This window comes from Nestor notabilis, unplaced genomic scaffold (genome assembly GCF_000696875.1).
Source record: "Nestor notabilis isolate BGI_N333 unplaced genomic scaffold, ASM69687v1 scaffold25529, whole genome shotgun sequence".
Lineage (NCBI taxonomy): Eukaryota > Metazoa > Chordata > Aves > Psittaciformes > Psittacidae > Nestor > Nestor notabilis.
Genome location: NW_009945461.1, coordinates 1 through 20,941, shown reverse-complemented (window position 1 = coordinate 20,941; position 20,941 = coordinate 1). Strand labels below are relative to the sequence as shown.

At 36.9% G+C, this 20,941-nt stretch overlaps 1 protein-coding gene across 1 annotated transcript in view; it reads right to left on the bottom strand.

Moving 5' to 3' along the window:
- RBM26 (RNA binding motif protein 26) overlaps positions 1-20,856 on the bottom strand; it is a gene marked incomplete at its 3' end in the record, with an annotated part of 30,915 nt that extends 10,059 nt beyond the window's left edge. Inside the window, exons 1-7 of the mRNA XM_010022894.1 lie at positions 20,735-20,856; positions 7,830-7,948; positions 7,181-7,317; positions 5,917-6,005; positions 5,120-5,331; positions 3,130-3,390; positions 214-453 (exon numbers count right to left, since the gene is read on the bottom strand). Coding sequence (XP_010021196.1) covers positions 214-453; positions 3,130-3,390; positions 5,120-5,331; positions 5,917-6,005; positions 7,181-7,317; positions 7,830-7,948; positions 20,735-20,856 — 1,180 coding nt within the window. The remainder of the gene's footprint in view (positions 1-213; positions 454-3,129; positions 3,391-5,119; positions 5,332-5,916; positions 6,006-7,180; positions 7,318-7,829; positions 7,949-20,734) is intronic.
- Positions 20,857-20,941: the final 85 nt, after the last annotated feature.

Below are 20,941 nucleotides of genomic sequence, written 5' to 3'. Positions count from 1 at the left end.
AAATTAAGACAACCTCAGTCCGTCGGAATGGGGCGGGGGGGGGGGGGGGGAGGGGGCGGGGAGAAGAATAATTTTGGTGTAAGCTATGCCACAGTAGAGCATAGTAAAACTTTCTAAAACACAGCATTCTTAAAGCAGTTTTTTGCGCTGCATACAACCCATGTAACATCCGGGCTTTTTACTAAAACAGGGGGTTTAATCTTTTTTAATTACCTGTTACAGGTGGAAGGCTAGGTGGTAGAGGGCCTGGTGGTGGTACTGGAGGTCTAAGGTTAACAGGAGGAGGACTCAGAATTGGTGGAGGGGGAGGAAGTCCAGGAGGAGGTGGTCCTTCAACAACAGGGGGTTGTGCTGGAAAAGGCAGAATGCCAGGAAGATTTACATCTTCTACTACTACTGGATCACTTCCATGATCAAAAGGGCACATGTCTCCTCTCATACAGAAACCCTTTTCTGAAAAATCAAAAGCAAAAGGAATTGCTGTTAGTATTCAAAAGCTGTAGTTTGATTCAGAGTAGATATGAAACATTTTATGTGTAATGCAGCAGTTTGTACATTAAGAGCCAGCAGAAATTTATATCAGAAACTTAAATTGACTATTTGACTTGATTTTTAACAATCAGCACACAGGAAGACTGCTGCATCATTCCAGCAGAATAAATACAGAAGATAGACTTTTCCTTGAAGAATTAATTCTGCACTGAATTGTAACAAATTGTGACAGCAAAAAATGAAATCTAGATATCATCACATTAACAAAAGCACAGTGCTTCCAAGTAAAAAGTGCAATTACTAGGATTGAGAAACCCCTGTTAAAGTTAAAATGACAGAACTCTGACATGGGAAAATTCACTCCAGTTTTCTCCCTCTTTTGCAATTATTTCAGGAAAAATGGGAACATTTTCCTGTAGTTAAATGAGATTATGTAAGAGTGAATATTTGTTATTTACGTATTGTATATGTGTATGTATGCATACATGTGTAAATATGAAATACACATACTCAAAAATGAATATGAACTCATTTATTTTCTTTTACACTGAATTGGAGTAGGTCCAGAAGAGGGCCACAAAAGTGATCAGAGAGATGGAACACCTCTCCTGTAAATAAAGGCTGAGACTTGCCGTTGTTCACAGCCCGAAGAGAAGGCTCAGGAAGACCTTATTGCAGCCTTTCAATACTTAAAAGGAGTTTGTAAGAAAGATGGGGAGAGACTTCTTGATAAAGAGCCTGCAGCAATAGGACAAGGAGTTATAGTTTTAACCTAAAAGAGTATAGACTCAAAGAGATACAAGGAAGAAATCTCTATGATGAGGATGGTGAGACACTGGAACAGGCTGCCCAGAGAAGTTGTGGATGCCTCATCCCTGGAAGTGTTCAAGGTCAGGTTGGACAGGGCTCTGAGCAAACCTGATCTAGTTGAAGATGTCCCTTGCAGGGACACTGTCCGTCACTGCTGGGCAGATGGACTAGATGATCTTTAAATGTTCCTTCCAATCCAAACCTATGATTCTACAATTACATGTTTAGCAAGAGCGCCCCCCAAAAAACAAACAAACAAACCCCAAAACCAACCCTAATACAATTCAATGTAATATGGAGTGAAAGTTAAAAAGATCTTCTGGTAAAATAAGAAGAAAACCGAGCGTCCACTTCCTAAAACATGATGCTGGAAAAAAGTCTGTATCACCTCATCTTCAGAAAGAGCTACAGAACATACAGATTAAAACATTAAGAACTAAGAGAAGTTCTGCAGAGACTCAAGTAGAAAATGTGAAACTGCAGATAGGAAAAACAGCCTGTTGGAACCAGGCAGCCAGTGAAGAGAGAGATGAGCTTATAAATTTAGAAGACACAGACAGGAGAAAAGCAAACGGAAGAGGCATCTACTGAGAGATTTTACTAACAGTCAGAAATGTAGTGGGGAGAAAACCAAAACCAACAAAACAGCAAAAATTTGAGGACAACTACATCACAGTTTTTCAGCACATTACCATTTGCTTCATACTCAGAAACTAGAAACAATAAGCTGCTACAGAAGACAAAGTTAGAGGCACAAAGTCCCAGTGTCATGCCTGGAAATGTTATTTCAAAAGTTCCTTAACCTGCAAGTTTTGTTCCTTTCAAAAGAAAAAAAAACGAAACAAACAAACAAACAAAAAAAAAAAAGAAAAAAGAAAAAAAAAAGGCAAAAAACCAACCAACCAAAACAAACAAAAAAAACACAAACACAAAACTGTAGAGCTGGGAGACCATGATGACACAATGTTCTGCAGCTCAGCTTGCATTAGAAAAAAACTACACTTTCACAATTCTACTTGCTCCACAGTATTGCTGTGACATATACTGGCACAGCCATTCTCCACAAGTACAACTCTGCCAACACTTGAGAGCCCAGCCTCTCATTTTCTTTACTTAAATAAACCCCAAGTATTCAGAATTTGAATGTAAACGTAGATCTTAAAGTCATCATTGTGGTATACAACAACAACAAAAGCTCAGAAAAAACACTTTAGGGGGAAATTTCAACTCTTCTCAGCTAAAAGGTTTACTGGCTGAATTTAGCTAAGACACCGTCAACTGCAGTAGCCTCTTGTGTGGATTTGGCACAAGACATGCAAAACAATAGCTTAAGACACAGATAAGCACAAAACCCCACATGATTTTAAGAAACTCCTACATAGAAAAAATGGGTTAACGCGAGCCTGGCAAGCTATGGCTCTAGACCTTTCTAGTTAAAATTTATCTCTTAGATAGGATGGAAAAGTTAGGAGGTCAATAAGGTGCTAATCATGGTCAAAACTACCAAATATGCTATTTGGTATGAACATGACATAAGACAAAACCTAGGTAAAACTGGATTTATTTTTTAACTTTTTAACATAAATGTACTACTTTTCATCTATGTAAAATAATTCTAGCAACTAAAAAGACTATATAAACCCTAATGAACAAAGCTGTGTAAAAGCTAAATTAATTAAAAAAAGGGATAAAATCTGCATTCAACAGTTGTGTAATAGAAAAACACAGTATGACAGAAGAAAAGAAAAAGAAAGGAATATTACCTCAATCTTTTCAGAAAGGGGCCAATCACAGCTGCAGGAAGCAATTAAAAAAATACAGACTTACCATCATAATCTCGACAGCGTTTCTTTGGCAGCGGAGGTCTTCCATAGGAGTTGTGGTCCAGCTGCTCTTCATGGAACTCCGACCAGCTTTCAGTAGTGTTATTTCCATGATGAGCAGGCGCAATAACAGTAATAGTGCTGCTCAGTGTAGGGACAGGGTAGTGACCAGATGAAATATTTGTCACAGAAGAAACTGGAGTATAATTGTTCTCTAATGGATCTGTTCTATCCATATCATATTTTGGCTTTCCCAAATCCCTTTCTGTAATAAAACAAACGAGTTATATTGTATGATTCCTTCTGCACATTTTCACCACTAAGTCACTAACCTGTGTATCTTTATTCCAAATCAGTTCACCTCAAAATATACAAATGATAATTGAAATGTTCTACAGGTTGCCTAGAGTGCCTGGAGAGTTTTTCACAATCCAACCAGACAGGATCCTGAGCAACCTGCTACAGTTTATCTGCTTTGAGAAAGGGTGCTGGACTACATGACTTTCAGAGGTATCTTCCAACCTCAACCATTCCATGATTCTACATTCCAGAGGCTTAATCAGGAAAATAATAGTTTTAGAAAAACACAGTCAGCCACTCGGGTGTTTCAACAATAGCTATATCCACAGTTAAGCAGAAACCCTATTCAACTTCAAGCAGAGTACATCTTCTATAGAGATGCATGTATTCTAAGAACTTCAGATGGAAAGTTACTGTGAATAAAGGGAAGCTACGGGCAAGAAAAAGGTAGCCACCACTCAAAAAAAATTACAAAATTTACACATCTTTACTGTTTCAAGATATGATTGTTATTGTATCTTCATGTTATGTTCATTTTATCTGCGTTCAATGTATTTATCACATGCAAAGCTTTGCAACGACGAGAGAAGTAATAATGCTTGACAGGTGTGGAACAGTAACATTACCTTTTATTCTGAATACATAACAACTATTCTCCTCATTTTCTAATATTACCATCAAATGAACAGTAACTATCCAGATTAACACAGAAGAGTTCTGTCATGAGATAAGCTGGTAGACTCAAATAACCCCATATTAAAGGGACATTAGCAAAACTGCTTAAAGATGGCAGGTAAGTGTGGGTAAAACAAGCTTTCTTAATGCACTTAGAAAAAGAAACAAAGCTTTCACTGTAAGATATTACCATTGTAGTTCATGTAAAACAAAGCTTAAATTAACATCCAATCACATTATAATCTTTTGGTTAAACTGCTGCATGCTGTTTAACTTCCTTGTTTGCAAGTTGTTTGAAAAATACCTGCTTGCAAATTTTCAGGAACTCCACACACCTACTTTTAAGGCTGAGTTAGAAAGGCCCATTCCTCACAAAGAAAACTAATACACAGGAGACTTAAACCAGACTACTTTTATCTCTACATTGTCTTAAGACAGGAAAAAGATATCAAAATACTCTCAACATTCTTTTCCAACTTACAGTAACAACTACTGGGAGAAAAAGCATACTCTTCAGCTGAATACACAGCTCTGCTTTTAAAGAAGTTTAATTTGAAAAACTACAGTACTGAAGTCCTACAGATGTGTGCAAATGCAAATATTTACTGTAATAATTTCAGCCCCTCTCTATGTTGCCAAGGAGGGGACAAGACACAAAGAACAGAGTTGTACTGTTCTGCTTGACAGTCCTTTGCTGGTAATTTCTGCCAGTTCTTTATCTGTACATGGTTATTAATTTCTATATCTTCCCAAACCACATTCTGAGTTTCTCAAAACTGGATTTTTCTGCCTCTCTTCCAAACATCGCTTAAAAGTGGCCAACACAGTCAAAGGTATTAGAGAAGAATGGAGGAAAAGAGGGGAAAACAAGCACTGAAAATACAGTCACGTAAGCCTTATTTCTACAGAAAACCAAGCTAAATTTGAACAAAGAAACAAAAACAACAGAAAAAATTTTGGTACATCATGAACATAGTGTAGGCAACATTCACCGTGTCTTAGAGACCAACTGTTGGTACCTCTGCTTCGTGTTCTGCTCCGGCTTCTGCTCCGGTCTCTATCTCGGTCCCGCAATCTCTCTTTGCTCCAACTTCTACTTCGACTCCTGCTGTAGCTCCGACTCCTCCCTCTTCTTCTGTTATATCGATCCCTATAGGAATCTCTTCTGGGAGGATTTCGGTCATAATCCCTCTTCCGAGAACGTTCATCTTTTTTTCTTTCATCACGGCTCCTAAATATGTAATTTTGCAAATTAATGACAAGAATTATGAAGCCATAATTTAAAACCTTAACCACCATTATAAACCTAAAAAAATGGTAATGGAAAATGAGAAACAAACCCCTACAAACGGAATCTAACTATGACCCTTCCTTTCTTCTCAGACGACTTTTAAAATTCTTTCATTTGGTTTATGTATTTTACTTTTACTTTAACCATCCATAAATTCTGTTTCTGCCTGATAATGCACCTTCCTCAAGGTGGAAACACCGAAAAGGAAACAGTTACTGAAGGCAAGGCTTCCAAATTAAAAAAAAAAAAATAAAATAAAAAAAAAAAAATCACAATTCAATCTCAATATCAAGCACAGTAAGTGTTGCAATACAAACCACAAAAATTAACCTTAAAATTCAGACATGATAGTTGTGCACAAATCTTAAGATTTACACTATCACTGATATACTAGCCATTTAACTACGTATGCATAAAAGCAATAAAAGTCTTATTTTTAGCCTTATTAGGTAACCATACAGAAAGATCATCATAAAAATGCATCTTATTATTGATGTAATACAATAGGCTAAAAAAATTTATTACCTGGTATCTCTGTAGCGAGAACTTGACTGAGGAGGGCTGTGATTTAATCTTCTGGAGAACTTTTTCTCTCGCTCTTCCTCTTTAACTATCTGAATTTAAAGTATATACATTAGATCAAAACATGACGACACTACAATGGAGACTTCCGCACAATCAAAAAAAACAAACTCAAAATACCAAGCAAGATCAGCTGTAACATTGAACTGAAACAACATTTTTGTATATAATGCAGTTAGAGAACCTTTGTAACATACTAAATTTCTATTTCTAGGACTATTCAAAGCACACGTTGGGAGAAAATGAAGCAGAATGAGCAACCCCTATTGTGCTGCACTGAAAATACACCTGCTTTTGCTACAGATAGACAGAAATCCATACTAAGGTGCAGTGACAGATCTGGAAAGACGTGAATATTCAACAAGAGACACAGTAAGGTCTTTTCTTCATCAGTAGGTTAGCGGGCTCAGATCATACAATCATAGAATAGTTAGGGTTGGAAAGGACCTTAAGATCATCTTGTTCCAAACCTCCTGCCGTGAGCAGGGACACCACACACACAAAAGTGCAAAGCATTCAACACTGTCCCACACAACATCCTTGTCTCTAAATTGGAGAGACATCGATTTGATGGATGGACCACTCAGTGGATAAAGAACTGGCTGGATGGCCGCACGCAAAGAGTTGTGGTCAACAGCTCAATGTCCAGTTGGAGACCAGTAACGAGTGGTCACCAGAGGACACCAGAACTGTACACAATACTCCAAGTGAGGTCTCAAGAGGCTCTGATGCAGTCAAACGTAGGCTGCTGTCAAAAAGGACAAACCTACTCTTCTGGCTCAGAGCAATATAAACACTTGTGTCAGAGTAAGGAGGTTATCTGGATAAAGCAGCTGGAGGAATAAGTACTGCCATTTGGAATGGCAGCCTGGATTTATGCTGAATTAAAGGGCAGTGTAACTACAATAGGAATTCTGAGTAAAAAACTTAATGTAGGTTGTACTGCAACTCCTGCACTAGCCAACACCTTTATTTACATTTGGCTAAGCAGAACCCCTTTGGTTTACCTTTAAAACACCCACCACCGTTTAGAAAAATCGCGCAGCAGTACTCAACATACTAGGCACAAATCTTTTGACATATTTTAATGCTGTCGGACAAGTTTTGGGACTATTATTAATAAACAAGCATGATGAAGTTGAGCCATGTAAGCAAACTACAAGAACGAGAAAAAAAGACATACATTTAAATTAAAATCCATGCCTACCTCTTCTTTTTTTGTCTCTTTTTCCTGGTGCTGAAAAAATTCTACTTTCAGGCTTCCTGACGACGGCTGTTCTGGTGGAGGTAGATAGCTTTTTGTATTCACAGCATCAAACAGTTTTTCCACAAATATCTGAGTTTCTAAAAGTAAAGACAGTGTACAAATATCCATTATTCAAAATTTAGTTAACATTTGATTTAAGAATTAAGCAAATTATAACTTGAAAAAATCAGCATTCACCAAGAAGTTAAAACAATGAAGAGTTTGGTTGCTGGGGGGTTTTGTGGTGGGTTTTTTTTTTTTCCTTAATACTCTGCTGCTGATTTTATATTTTAAAAGGACATGTCAATAATAACGTTTCACAAAGTTTTTTAACATCTGGAAGATTTATGGTATATATATATAGAGCTCCAATACTTTTAATTCTGGTAATAACTCTTAATATTCGTAATTTTCTTCCAGGAATACGAAACAGACACAAAACACAGACCTAATATACACCTGTTTTAAAAAAACTTCATGGAAATTGAATTACATACTTCAAAGCAACAAAGCAAATAAAGACAGAAATGCATTATTCTATGGTAAGAGGTTGTTTGAATTAAGACAGACTTTTTCACCCCAGCTTAATCGCTATTACAAAAGACCATACCTTTCTGAAGAAATACATCCAGCTGATCAACACACAATGCTTTCAGTTCCTTTTCACTTTTATCCTTCTTTACCAAAGCCAGAACATATTTAGCTAGGGCAGATGGATCTGCATCACATCTGCAAATATATTAAAATAGTAATCAAATTACAAAAGTTAACATCTGAAACAGATATAACCAATACATACAAAGGACCAAAACATTTCCTACCAAAGTAACTGAAAAACACTCAGAGGTACTTCTTAAGACAGGGTCCAGATATGTAAGATTGCCAAGTATCACCTTTCTTTTCTAGAGAAATAATTGCCTAGAATATTTCCAAACAATATTGCACAGAGGACCTGTCAGGAAACTAGAATGAACTATTCAGAATGGCCTAAGTCTTCAAAACAAAAACAAATACTTCTGTAACTCTCCAATGATGAAATCAGTAATTCCGAGTGTAACACTGGGTGACTGCTGATGGGGAAATGTCAGCCCTACCTTGTTACAAATGAATACATTTACACAGCAGACATGATCTAGGCTATTAAAAAAAATAAGAAAAAAAAATTCATTCAGAGACTCTCAAATAGGATTTTAAAGAATCTTATTACTACCTACATATGAATACCATAAAAAGCAGATTAACCGAAAAATCCTAATTTTGAAATCCTAAAGAAAAAGGGTTCATATAATATTATCATGTAATCTCTATAAGAGGTACACAGACAATGAAGGGAAATTTAAGGGCTCACTATCCATTTTAGACATCTAAATTCAATCTACAAGTATGGATCACTTCAATATAGAAGCTGATGGTCTCTTGCACACCAACAAAGAACTTAAAATGGCATAAGATGTATATGTACGTTAAGTAGCACATTATTCAATATGCCTGACAAAATTTTATTATAATGTTTCATGAGCAGTAATCTACCATGAACTCTGTAGTGGTGTAAAACCTGACAAAGCATGTTAGAATACTGCAGAAAACAATTTCATGCTTCATAATTCAAAGACAGTAACTAATGAAATGGTGAGACAGTGATTTATCAGGCAGAACAGCAGCGTCTTCTTAAACCATCTAATCCCATTATGTAGCATAAACCAAAGGAAGACCTCAAACCCCACAAACCCACACCAGATTCAACAAACACACACTGGTTGTGTGACACAGTTGGCTTGTTTGGGTGGTGATCAAAGTTAATACTAGTGTTTTAAAGAACTACAACAAGAAGGGAAAAATGGCACTGGTGCATCTAACTGCACATTCTCTCTACCAAAAATAACTAAGTAAAATTAAACTGTGGTTAGGAAGTTGCACTGAATATGAGCATCACACAAACACTGTTCCAGCACAGAAGTCCACTAGTTGCAATGAAGGCTAAAATGACAGTTCCCAATCTCTTCCACATTAAAGCAAATGAAATTTCAATGCTGAAGTTTAATTATAAATCTGAACGTTGAAATTTAAATTACATGTATTTGAGACACTGGGCAGAAGAAACCAAATCCACCACCATATGATGCTGCCTAATTCCTCACCCCAAAGACACTATCTCCTGCACAGCAAGTAACATCCTTCATGCAAATATATCCGCTCAGCAAAGGAAGTAGATCTGTCAGAATCCACCCTCAGATCTTCTGAATAGCCTGGGTCCACCAGTGCTCTGAAGATAAACATCAGAGCTTCAGACTTAACTCGGCATCCTCTAGAGAGCAGGCAGTATCAGAATTTCATGCTGTCAAAGCAACTTGAGTTGCTAGGGGTGGTATCACAGCATTCTGTGGCATTCACAGTCTATATTCCAGAAGAACCTGCACACACTAAACTGACAAAACACAAATATATACTATTAATTGAAAAACAGATTGCAAACCAATTGAAAATTGTTCAGAAATGTTTTCCCTCAAATATCATATCTGATTTGCTCCCATTCAGATTTAACAATTCTTTATCCAGAAGAAAATGCAGCTCAAGCAGCAAGAAATCTCGGAAGCAGGCACATAACCTCCTACAGCAAGAGTGACAGGACTGTATGGTCTCTTCATGCTGCTAGCACCTGAGCACATCATCTGAAAGCCTGACACTGAACAGTGCAGCCCCCTAAAGGCCCTAAGGCCTCCTTTCATAACCTCTCAATGCTAGAATTCATAAATTTGGTTGGTTTGTTTTGTTTTGTTTTGTTTTTTTTGTTGTTGTTGTTTTTTTTTTTAAACTGTTCCTTAATGTCACTACAGGAGATCTTCAGCCCTCTCCCAGTTTCAAGTTGAATCATGACTCAGAAAACTACTGTGCTATTTTCATATTATCTATCTACAGTCATAAGAAGAAAACAATCTTCGGGGGAAAGGACAATTTTCACAAGATAACACCAAATTCTTTCTTCACCTTTCTATTCTCCACAAAAATCAGATAAAACATTGCAAGCTGTGTTTTTTTAATTTCAATTTCCACAAATATGGTTATCATCTGATAACAGTCACCTGACATTGTTCAAGATCTGCTACAATTGACTTAAATGACAACTCAAAATGGAAGGGAGGAGAAAAAGCAAGAGTAATTCTAGAGGGTAAAAACTCACTGCTGTTAGCTACTGCAACATACTTCAACATGTGCTTTAATTCTCCAGCTCCTACAGCAGCAACTACAGAACAACCTCATGTGCAGTTTAAAGTAAATACTCTTTTATAAGCAGAGTAGAAAAATGGAAAGTCTTGTCTGGAAAGCCACACTCCAAAAGGTGTAACAAAAAAATAAAACAACCAACCTCAAACCCAAACAAAAACTGTTTAAATACAGCAAGCAATTAGTGCTTTCAACCCTCCTCACCATGATGATTTTGGAAAACCTAGGAATACTGTCCACCCCACAATGACCTTAGAATTTGAATCCATCCACCCAACTCCAATATACTCTAAAGAAAATATCCTCAATGAAAATAAGTGTACTTTGAATTTGCAAGACACAATCATTTTCTCCTCTGGTAGTGTCCTAGCATTCATCACTCGATATGCGATACACCCACATATGAACAATGCAAAACAATCATACTGAACTCTAGGTATTACTCAATATGTAAGTGTAGAAATCCCCCTGTACACAACAGGAAGAACTTGCATGCTTCCAAGTTAAAACCCTGTAATTATTTTGGCTATTGAACAAATCCTGTATTTGAGAAGTACTAACAGATGATATTCAATAATCAATAATGAATACAATTCATTTCGTGGCAGAGCGAGATGGAGAAAATGTTCTTGTAAATTGACAGTATGGTTTGATTTCTTTTCACTTTTTAAAATTAAACTGCAAATCTTTACACAAGCCAAAGGCTGACTTCCTTTTTTATGCACTGACTTGAAACAGAAGTCTCCTATGTCTGCTGTTCAAAGCTTGGGGGGAAAAAAAAAAAAAAAAAAAAAAACAACAAGCCAAAAAAACCAAACAAAACAATAAACAACTGATCTGTTTTCTCCACATTGTTGTGAAAATCACACTTGTTTCTGTAACTGGTATTTTAGATAGATTTAACAAGGTTACAGTATGATCTTTTATAGCTTCTCAGACTTCGCTGCTTTTTATTTAAAAAAAAAAGAAAAAGATGCTAAAATTACATTTCTGGCAATGTGAAGTGGTAGAAGAGAGGAGTAACAGGTCTCATGAAGTAAACTGTACAGGACTATCAATACAGGAGGTCTGCCTGAAAATTTCTGTTCTTTACAGCTATTAAGAGTTCTGTATTATCATCATTAATGGTTTTGTTTGGGGGAGAGCTGATTTTTTAAGAGCAATTCCTTTCTCTTTTTCAGTCAAACTGAATTCCAAAATGTTGTCTATAAATTCTCCATCCTTGTATTAAGTCAAAATCTGCTGGTTTGGATTACAGGGGCCTTGAGTTTTTCTGATGAGATTTTACGTTCTCTAGATTGACTGTAGTTTCTTACAGAACAGCAATCTTTGTGTGTGAACAATATACAATACGCTAGTTGTATCTTTGTTGTGCATACATGGATTTTTCACCCATTTTGAGCATGCTTTATCAGTTTTTCTAAACCTCTGTCTTGTATTTTACACTTTTATAGTCAACACTGTTTTAAGTGACATCACTTTAAAATAAACAGGAAAGGCACCCATGGTGATGACAGCAAAATACACTGTGTAGCAGGATTTCCCATGCAGTACATATCACTATATTCTTGCAGATCATAAGATTAATATAGAAAGGTCCTTAACTGACAATTCAGAAAAATTAGAAAAATCAGAATACCCCCTACACATTTCACATCTGCATTCAAAATTTAAAATAAACTTCTATTTCAATTCTAATGTTCACTGAATTATATACATTTTCAATTGTTAAAGGTTTGAATACTTAGCATAATTTGAATATGATGTGGTACATGACAGACTTCAGCATAAATGGCATGTGTGTTATAAGTGTGACAGAAGTTTAGACATATCTTTATTCTTATGTTAAAATTTGGCTGCTGGAAAAACATTCACACGCATTGAAAGATGTAAAACAACATTTCACAGCTTTGAGCCCCGTAGCTACATCCTCCCGACTTTTTGTAGGCATTTGCTGCAATTAATAAGCATAAATAATCACACATTTCTCCTCCTGCTTTAACTTTTGTGTTTTCTTTCACAAACAACATAAACCTGTTGGCACAAGTAACGTGAACTCATTTCCACTGCAGCAAGTACATCCCAGTGCCAGTTACAATTAAACACCATAGCATGGTATTCTTACACCCACTTTCTGAATACATGACCCTAACTAGTAATGCTAAATGGTTTTACCTCTCGAACTGCTTTTTTGCAGCCTGTACTCTTTCAGTCAGAGAACATTCAGTGTCTACTGTTCTATATTAAAGAGATGGCTCTTGTCACCCCACTTTAATAAACAGCATTTAATATACAAGTATAGATTAAAAAATTCTTTTGCTAGAGCTCTGTACGTTCTTCAGAGAACAATCCGAACACCTCCAACTGTTACCCACCACAGAGGATTTTCAAGAAGGAAAGCAACAGTCAACCAAATATTTCGTTCAATTGCAGGCGCAAGAATTCACAACTGCAACAAGCCTCACCAAAAAGTTCAAACCCTTTTCTTTCTGATCTCATCCACTTTTGACATTATTATATGAAATGACCATTTCAGATAAAGAAATTAAAGCAGAAGAGGAAAGCTGAAGTTGCTAGAATAAGCCTTAAATATATACTTTTTTTTTTAAATAATGTATGTTTGAGAAGGGAGAAGTAATTTTGCTGAAGAGGACTCATTTCTCTGTACAGTCTTATTTACATACTTTGCAATTCACTAAACATTACCCAATATATCCATTTCCAATACTCAGATTTACATATTTTTAAATATAAAATACTAAATATCTTCTGAGAACTCACTTTAATTTTTATAATCACCATGCAATTACAGACATCAGCCTTAACTTACAAATGCAGTGGATGTGGAATACATATTAAAGTTCTTCTAACATAAAAAAAAAAAACACTTTACTGGTACAGCTGCACATACAAAATCCTTATTAACAGAGCTTATACACACTTAGAAAGTTTGTTTGCCAAAACAGCTAAAAGTAATTTTAAAAGGCAGATAAGCTAAACAAACAAAATACTTTTGCACATAAATATTACAGAACCCTTTCCAAAGACACTGAATAGAAGTATACAGTAAGTATCTTTCAAGCCATAAGAGAGAGTACGCACAACCTTTGAATACCATATGCTGAGGAAATATTTTGTGAGGTTAGTGCCCAAGAATGTCTCTAAGCATCAGTAACAAAAATACATCTTCAAATGAAAAACATGCTGTTTGAGTATTTTGAACACAAAAGTATCGTGAGGAAAGGGAGATCTGAAAATCTGACGGACTAAATGCTCTGAGAACTTTGGCAGTGTCTCCCCAACAGGGCCCTGAACTCTCCATCAAGAAAACACTAAATATGGCCACTATGACTCCTGTTCAAATACTGACTGTTCAAATACACTGACAGCAAACAAACCCCCACCACAAACCAACCAGATGAATTCTTAAATCAAGAGGAGGAAGAAGGAATTAGAAAACAGCAAGCAGACTCAAGAATGATAGTTTTGATGTTGATAACATACCTGAAAAATTCACACACATATAAACAGCTTATTAACCTTGCCTATCCTACTCCAGTCTGACTTCTTGACAAAGCATAGAATGAGTAAAGATAGATATTCGATGTTGCCTACATATAAACAAGCTGAAGCCAATTAGATTGAGAAAAGGTCTGAAATCTCTTTTTTCCTCTCAGAAAATCCCACACAGTGCTACAAAGTTCCTCATACCGCAATTCTTCATTTCAGTCAATTCTTAATAAGTGAAGTAGCCACTTAGACTGGAGCCTTAAGAAAGTAATTATTTCTGGTTATTCTTTTAAAAGTAGTATCTACAGCATTTGGTGCAGACCTGGTACTATGCGCTGCTGCAGTAAATACTACAGAAATCAGTTTAACAAGAGGATGATCCTTTAATTTGCCAAAAATATCACTGGCATGACCAGACAAACTATCATGCAAAAAAAAAAAAAAAAAAAAAAAAAAAAACCCAACCTAAATTTGTGCCTTTATGCTTTTTTTTTTTTGCAGTACAACCTAACTACCTAACTCACACATTTCTATGTGCCTTTTCTATGAAAGGGAAAAAAATCCACTATTCCAAAGTCTACCACCTCATGAAAATTTTTGGAAAATAGATGCAAATTCCCAAGAGGAGATATACATAAGTAGCAAATAACTATAGGGTACGTAATCTTTTACCATGTGGGGGGAGAAAGAGTAACACATTCCCATACTGAGGCTGTCAAACTGTAATCTGATAGTTTTCACAAAATTAATATGGTTACTCACTTAAGTGAAGTGTGCTTGGGGAAGGGAGAGGAGTGAGGACAGAAAAGAAACTTCCATAGTTTCCTTGTAACAAAACCACTACTTGTCCATTTCAGATACATTTGATTGCTTTTATTTCAAGCTAATGACAAGACCCTCAATCTAGACTTAATTTTGGACACAACTATAATGCACACGCAACTTTTAAGATGGTAAAAGAAACCACATGAGGGGTTTTTTCCTTCATTTTTTAAAAATGAATATACAGACCAAAAAGGTGCTGCAAGTCCTGAAACTAGCTGCTTAACAAAATTAAACTACCACAGTACATTGAAACTGCAAAAGCATGTTTAAACTCCTCCAGGCAGTGAATGATCTGTCTGTAAAGGAAATAACATGTAGGTGCATGTTGTCATACTCTGATCCTGAGAATTTACAACCTAAATTTCAGTCTAGTTTTGTTGCCTAAAGATTAGTATTTATACTTCTCTAGAATACTTCTCGGTTCTTGACAATTATCCAAATGGACATGGTTATGTTTGCAGGCCGAGAGAAATGCTTCGTATTTGCAGTGCTGAGTGGGTGCGGAAAAAAGCCTGCTGCTTATTGGGCAGAACAGCTTAGTCTAATTTAGGCAGTTGTACCATTCCGTTGTGTTGCTATTAAAAAAACATAAATGTAAAAAAAGCTACAGTATTCAATAAGTAAAATGAACGACAGACTCAGCAAGATTCAACTCCTGAGACACTACTATAGATGAGGACCACTGTAGCAAGGCTCACTTTCATTAACTCTTTAATAATAAAGAAATACACTGAGCAATGCAACAGCTTCCAATGCTGTTACATAAGTTACTGACGTCATTACAATAGTTCTAAATTATCACGATACTCAGATCTGACATATTCATACAGCTGCAACCAGCAGCTTAAAATGCCACCTCTAGATTCAAGAGAGCTCTCATGAGGCAGAACAGCTGTCAGCTTGCTGGCTGGCTAACACATTAAGTGGAGAAAGCAAAAATCATCACAGTGTGTCTGTGACAATGTGCGATGCAGAAAAGGAGTTCCATTTTGCTGCTGATATTCAGTGTAAGAATGAGAGATGTTTCCTGTAACAGGAATTATTTTCTTCTCTATGTTCTGGTTTCAATTATACCTTGTAACACAAATATTTTAATTCTATCATAGTATTTTTACAGAGAAGCTTAGCAGTACCAGCAGTATCAGTTTAAGGACCTCAATTTCCAAAATACAGCAGCTTCCCACTAGTCCTGTGAACAAACCATCAAGTTTCACAACAGATGCGTAAGAGTATCTTCACTACTGTTAAGACAGTGCCATACCAATGACATGTATTTCTGCTTTATTTATCTTAACTATAAATAGCTTAATGTAAAGTGTTAACAGAGTAAATATAAAGAAGAGAAACATCTATTGCTTTTGAACTTCTTAGGAAGTTTCATGGGAAACAAGAATGAAAGCTCCTAGTGGGCTGATGAGTACTACAGGCAGGACAGTGTGCCACATCTATGCACAAAGGAATGTCAAAGGTTTTCATTTTAACTTAATTGCATTCTTTCAATATCCTGTCTTATTAGAATATTCCTTATGCCATTATTAGATCTTTTTTATTCACTACCTTTCTTAAGTAACTGGGTGAAGATAACTAACCAGTCACATATTAACAAGTAAGCAAAGATCTGAATAGCCAAAAACTATTATGAGATTTTACAAAGGTTGAAAAGCATGACAAACAAAAACAGAACAGTGAAGGCATAATTAAACACCAGAGCATACGGACTGTTTGCCATAAAATATTCCAATAACAGATATACTCTAAATAGTCCTTAAACAATTTGGATTTTACTCCCTCTGACATAGTTTGAGCATCATGATCATTTACAAGATCAATCAATGCGAAAAATCTTTCCATTTTAATTAGGTATGCCTAAGTAACTTACAAACATTGTTTTAGACCTTTTTTCATCTTCCTTTCAAGTCTGATTTAGTACATGAACAAACCTTCATAAAAATGTAATTATAGCAAAGTGGAAATATTAGATATGGGAGCCTTAATCAAATTGTAAGCAAAATTCACTGGGCCAGCAGAAGATCTTAATTAAAGTTAATTTACACAAAGTAATTAAAAAAAAGAAAAATTTTCACTGCAAAGAATTAGGGCAAGGGGGAGAACAGTACAATGTCTTACAAGGAAAAATGGTGAATTCAGCTTTAGTGCAGAAAAGCTAATTTTTTCACAAGTAGAGATTCAAACAAATTCAAGGAAAAAATGAAAAAGACATCCCTACTTGGAGCTTTACCAAGCCAGACCTTGATATTCCAGCAAGGATTATACACAGAGTTTATGTAGGATCTAGAAACGATGTGCAGAAAAGAAACCCATCGCAATAGATATAGCTCGGTGAGAACCTTGTTAGTGCAGAAATTAGAAGTGACAGACAAAGTTATATTCCAAGTTTAACATTATTTTCAAAAACTTGATGGGAGTCATGCCATGGACAAGAAAAAGTGTGTAACACTGGAAACTAAGCATACTGCTGTCTGCAAGTAATGCAGAAGACTGCTGAGAAATGCCTTCTTCATAGAGCTGACTGGAGTTGAACACACAGAATAGCTCTAGTCAAATACAGAGCAGTCACAGCACAAAAATAATAATCTTGCCACTTCGTTTACACTGGTACTACATTCACATAGCTGTATCTATAGTGGTTCTGTGTGCATACTCTAATTTTCTGTACACCAAACTGAGCAGCAGCTCAGTTCGGTGTTACTTCCAAAGCCACTAAAGCAGCCTATCTTTGGAGAACTGTAGAAAGTTACTAGATATCTACCACCCTTCAAGCAGAGCTGGACTGTGTAAATGATCCAGCATGGTAGCATTTGCAGTTTCTGCCTCACTGCAACAAGACTGAACTCAGATACGGAGTTTGCATATGGAGGATCACCAAGGCTTTGCCAAAGGCATTAGAAACGTCCAAAAAAAACCAAAAAAACCCAACATCCAACCACAAACAAAAAATTCAAAACCTTGAGGACTACATCATTCCCCTCCTCCAAACATTCTTGTCTACAAACAGTGTTTCCCAGGGCACCATGGGAAAGCAATCCAACAGCCAAATAACTTTCAGTCCATACAATTACGTAACACACTTTATTACACTAAAAAGTTAGTGTTCCTGCTAATGCCTTGAAATAGTTTAATAATAAAATTCATGATAAAATAGCAATATCCATAAAGGTTGCTTCATCTTCTAGAACTAGAAGATGTTTCAGAAATGCATGTTTCATGGCCTTTGAAGCAAGCTGTACATCCCGATTAAAAACTGCTAGCTAGCTAGAAACAGACAACTTGGAAAATGAAGTATACTCTAAGTTCTCAGCTCTAGATAACTAGCACATATAGACCTATATAAATGTGTATACAATTTATTTGCGTATTTTCTCAAATACACTTCTCCCCTTAAAACTACTGAGACAACACCTACATAACAATCTAATACAGTGGTGTCTTTCTTAATCTAGTTAGGAAATTCAGCTGCCTATCTTGCAGCTAAAGCTTTCTGAAAGAGCCATGACATAAAAAACAGTTGGCACATTTTGTGTTTCATTACAAGGAAAAGACAAGATAAAAACTATTTGCAGGCCATGGTAACACCTCCAGACAACCAGCGCTTTGGGCTTTGTTGTACTAGCACTGCACCTAGCAACTAGACCAACAGCACTTCTTTAGAAGTAACTACACACTAAAGTTTTCATACATCCAAAAGCTATGGCTATAGGCACACATTTCAGACAGCTGAGATCAGAAGCAGCTCTGAGACTATCTGACTGCTGGGAAATGACAATACCCCTCCACCAACTCCAACACTTACTGGAATAATGCACACGACACTGCACAAAACTGAATGTGAATTTAATAATCCCTTCTGCCTTTTTTCCTTCCAAAGCTAAAAATTCAGAGAACTCATCCTCCAGGCCTGCAATTCCCTATGCCATGACATAGTTTTCCAGCACGAGAACCATATTTGTCCTGCTCACACACAATATTTAAATTAACAGAAACATGTTGGTCCTTTTGGTGCTAAAAGCATAAAAAATCTCACTGATCACAGCTGAAAAAAAAAAAATCACAGTTTCACCCTTTAACTGCTCTCTATCACTAGCAGATATCACAGTTCAGCATGAAAACAAACAGAGAAACAAGGAACAATTAGAGTTTGTTACCAGAACAAGAAGTTACTACTGCACATCACTAATGAATGGAACTTGAGAGAAAGACTGGGGAACCACACTGACCTCTAGGTAAATAGTATTTCGTAAACATTCAATACTTACACTGCAAATAGGAAACATATTATTCACTGGTGAAAGTTAAACTTCAGCTCCTGATGCATACATGCTCATGAAAAAGCAGAACTGTATAAATTAATTTTAGATACAGATCTCCAAAATCCAAAAAGCCTATTGTGTTTACTCAGTAAAGGGATCCTGAAGTCAGCCGAAGCCCTCCTGTAAATGCCATGAACAGATTTCCCATTCCAGACTTCACAGAATTTAAACATGCTCCTTGTAAACTGTTTGAAGTTAACAGATCAATCTCCAGCTGTTGACCAACTAAATGGTAAGTGTGCACAATTTATCGTTTCAACCTACCAACGTATATTTTGGAAAATACAAGGTTCTTCAAAGTTAAATATTGTCTGTTGCAAGCCTCCTGACCAGCACACTCTAAAATACTGGTATCATCCTGCTCATTACCTTTTATAGATTATCCATGCAAAAAAAGTATCCAGAGACTATCAGGGATCATCCAGAGGACTACCTGGATCTATTACCACTGAACACAGTATGTTCTGTTATTCTAATACTATCTTATCAATGTGTTCCTTTATTCTGCTATTACTTTACAATGACTCAAGAGTAACATTAATCCACCTTCCCCAAACTAAACTTTTACAAGATGCTGCTTTTTTTTCCAAACAACAACAATGTAATCCTACCACAGTCTTAAGGGTCAAACCTTTTACATAAAGGCACCCGGCGTAATTTCCTGCAGGCCTAATTCAAAGTCCACTGAAATTAAGATCAAGACTCCTCTATTTCATTGTGGCTTGGATTAGGTTCTATTGGGAAAACAAAACAAAATAAAACAAAAAAAAAAACCCAAACAAACCACCACGCCCACTCCTCCCCCCAAAAGAACCATTCTCTGAAAAGTGTCCCAGCATTTTTTTACTTTTCCAAGTTATTTCAGCATAAGCCAAACTATAAACGTACATACATATACTTAACTAACAGCTGTGGAAGCCATAAAGCAGACTTCACACACCCCCCATTTGATAGCATCAAGAACTGACACTGGCCAAACATCTCAGAAGTTAATACCAGAAGTAACTGAAAAGTTCTACTTCTATTGACTCAAACCAAGCTCCAGCAATTTAACCCACACATGTTAAAATGGGGTTTCAGAATAAGTGCATGCTTTGATCTAAAATGTCTCTAGGCACCATATCTCCAGAAGGCAAAACCTTTAAAACCAAGTTCACATCTTAGTTCCACTAAACTATCATTCAGAGAAGGAAGATGTGGACTATTTGCAAAACGGCCCCAATTACTCACATGAATGTTATGCTTAGAGGCCAAGCAGGTATTCACAAATAGGCAAATTATTCTCTGGGGCTCTTACTGATGCAACTTTTATTCAGAGGGGAGGGAAACAAAAGAGCATCCAATATTCAAAACAACCGAGAATGATGTAAAACGAGTCTACAGAAAATGCTATTGGGAAGATCCCAGGATCCTGTAAAACGTCCCATGGCACCTGAGCTCTCCCACAGAAAGTCACTGGACAGGGCGGCAGGCTGTGGTTATTCACCTGGCCTCTACGGGGGCTGAGCGCAGAAAACAGCGAGCTGCACACGCAGACACATTATCTCCCGCTTACTCTGGGCTACAAAGGGAAAGACGAGTGCGGTCGCTAGGGGGGGAAGCTGCAGCCTCCGGAGAAAGACGGTCCTACCTCCCGGCCGAGGACGGCCCCGGGAGAGCGGGGCCACGACGTGGCCCCCCACCGAAGGCGGACGGGGGAGAGGGCGCGCTGGGCGGGCATCTCCCGGGATGTCCCCACAGGTCCTCCGGCATTACGTTTCCCTCCCCTGAGGATCCCCGTCTTTTCCAAGGGAAGATTTATCTTGGAGGGAGCGGGAAGGAGAGGAAGGGTTGCAGC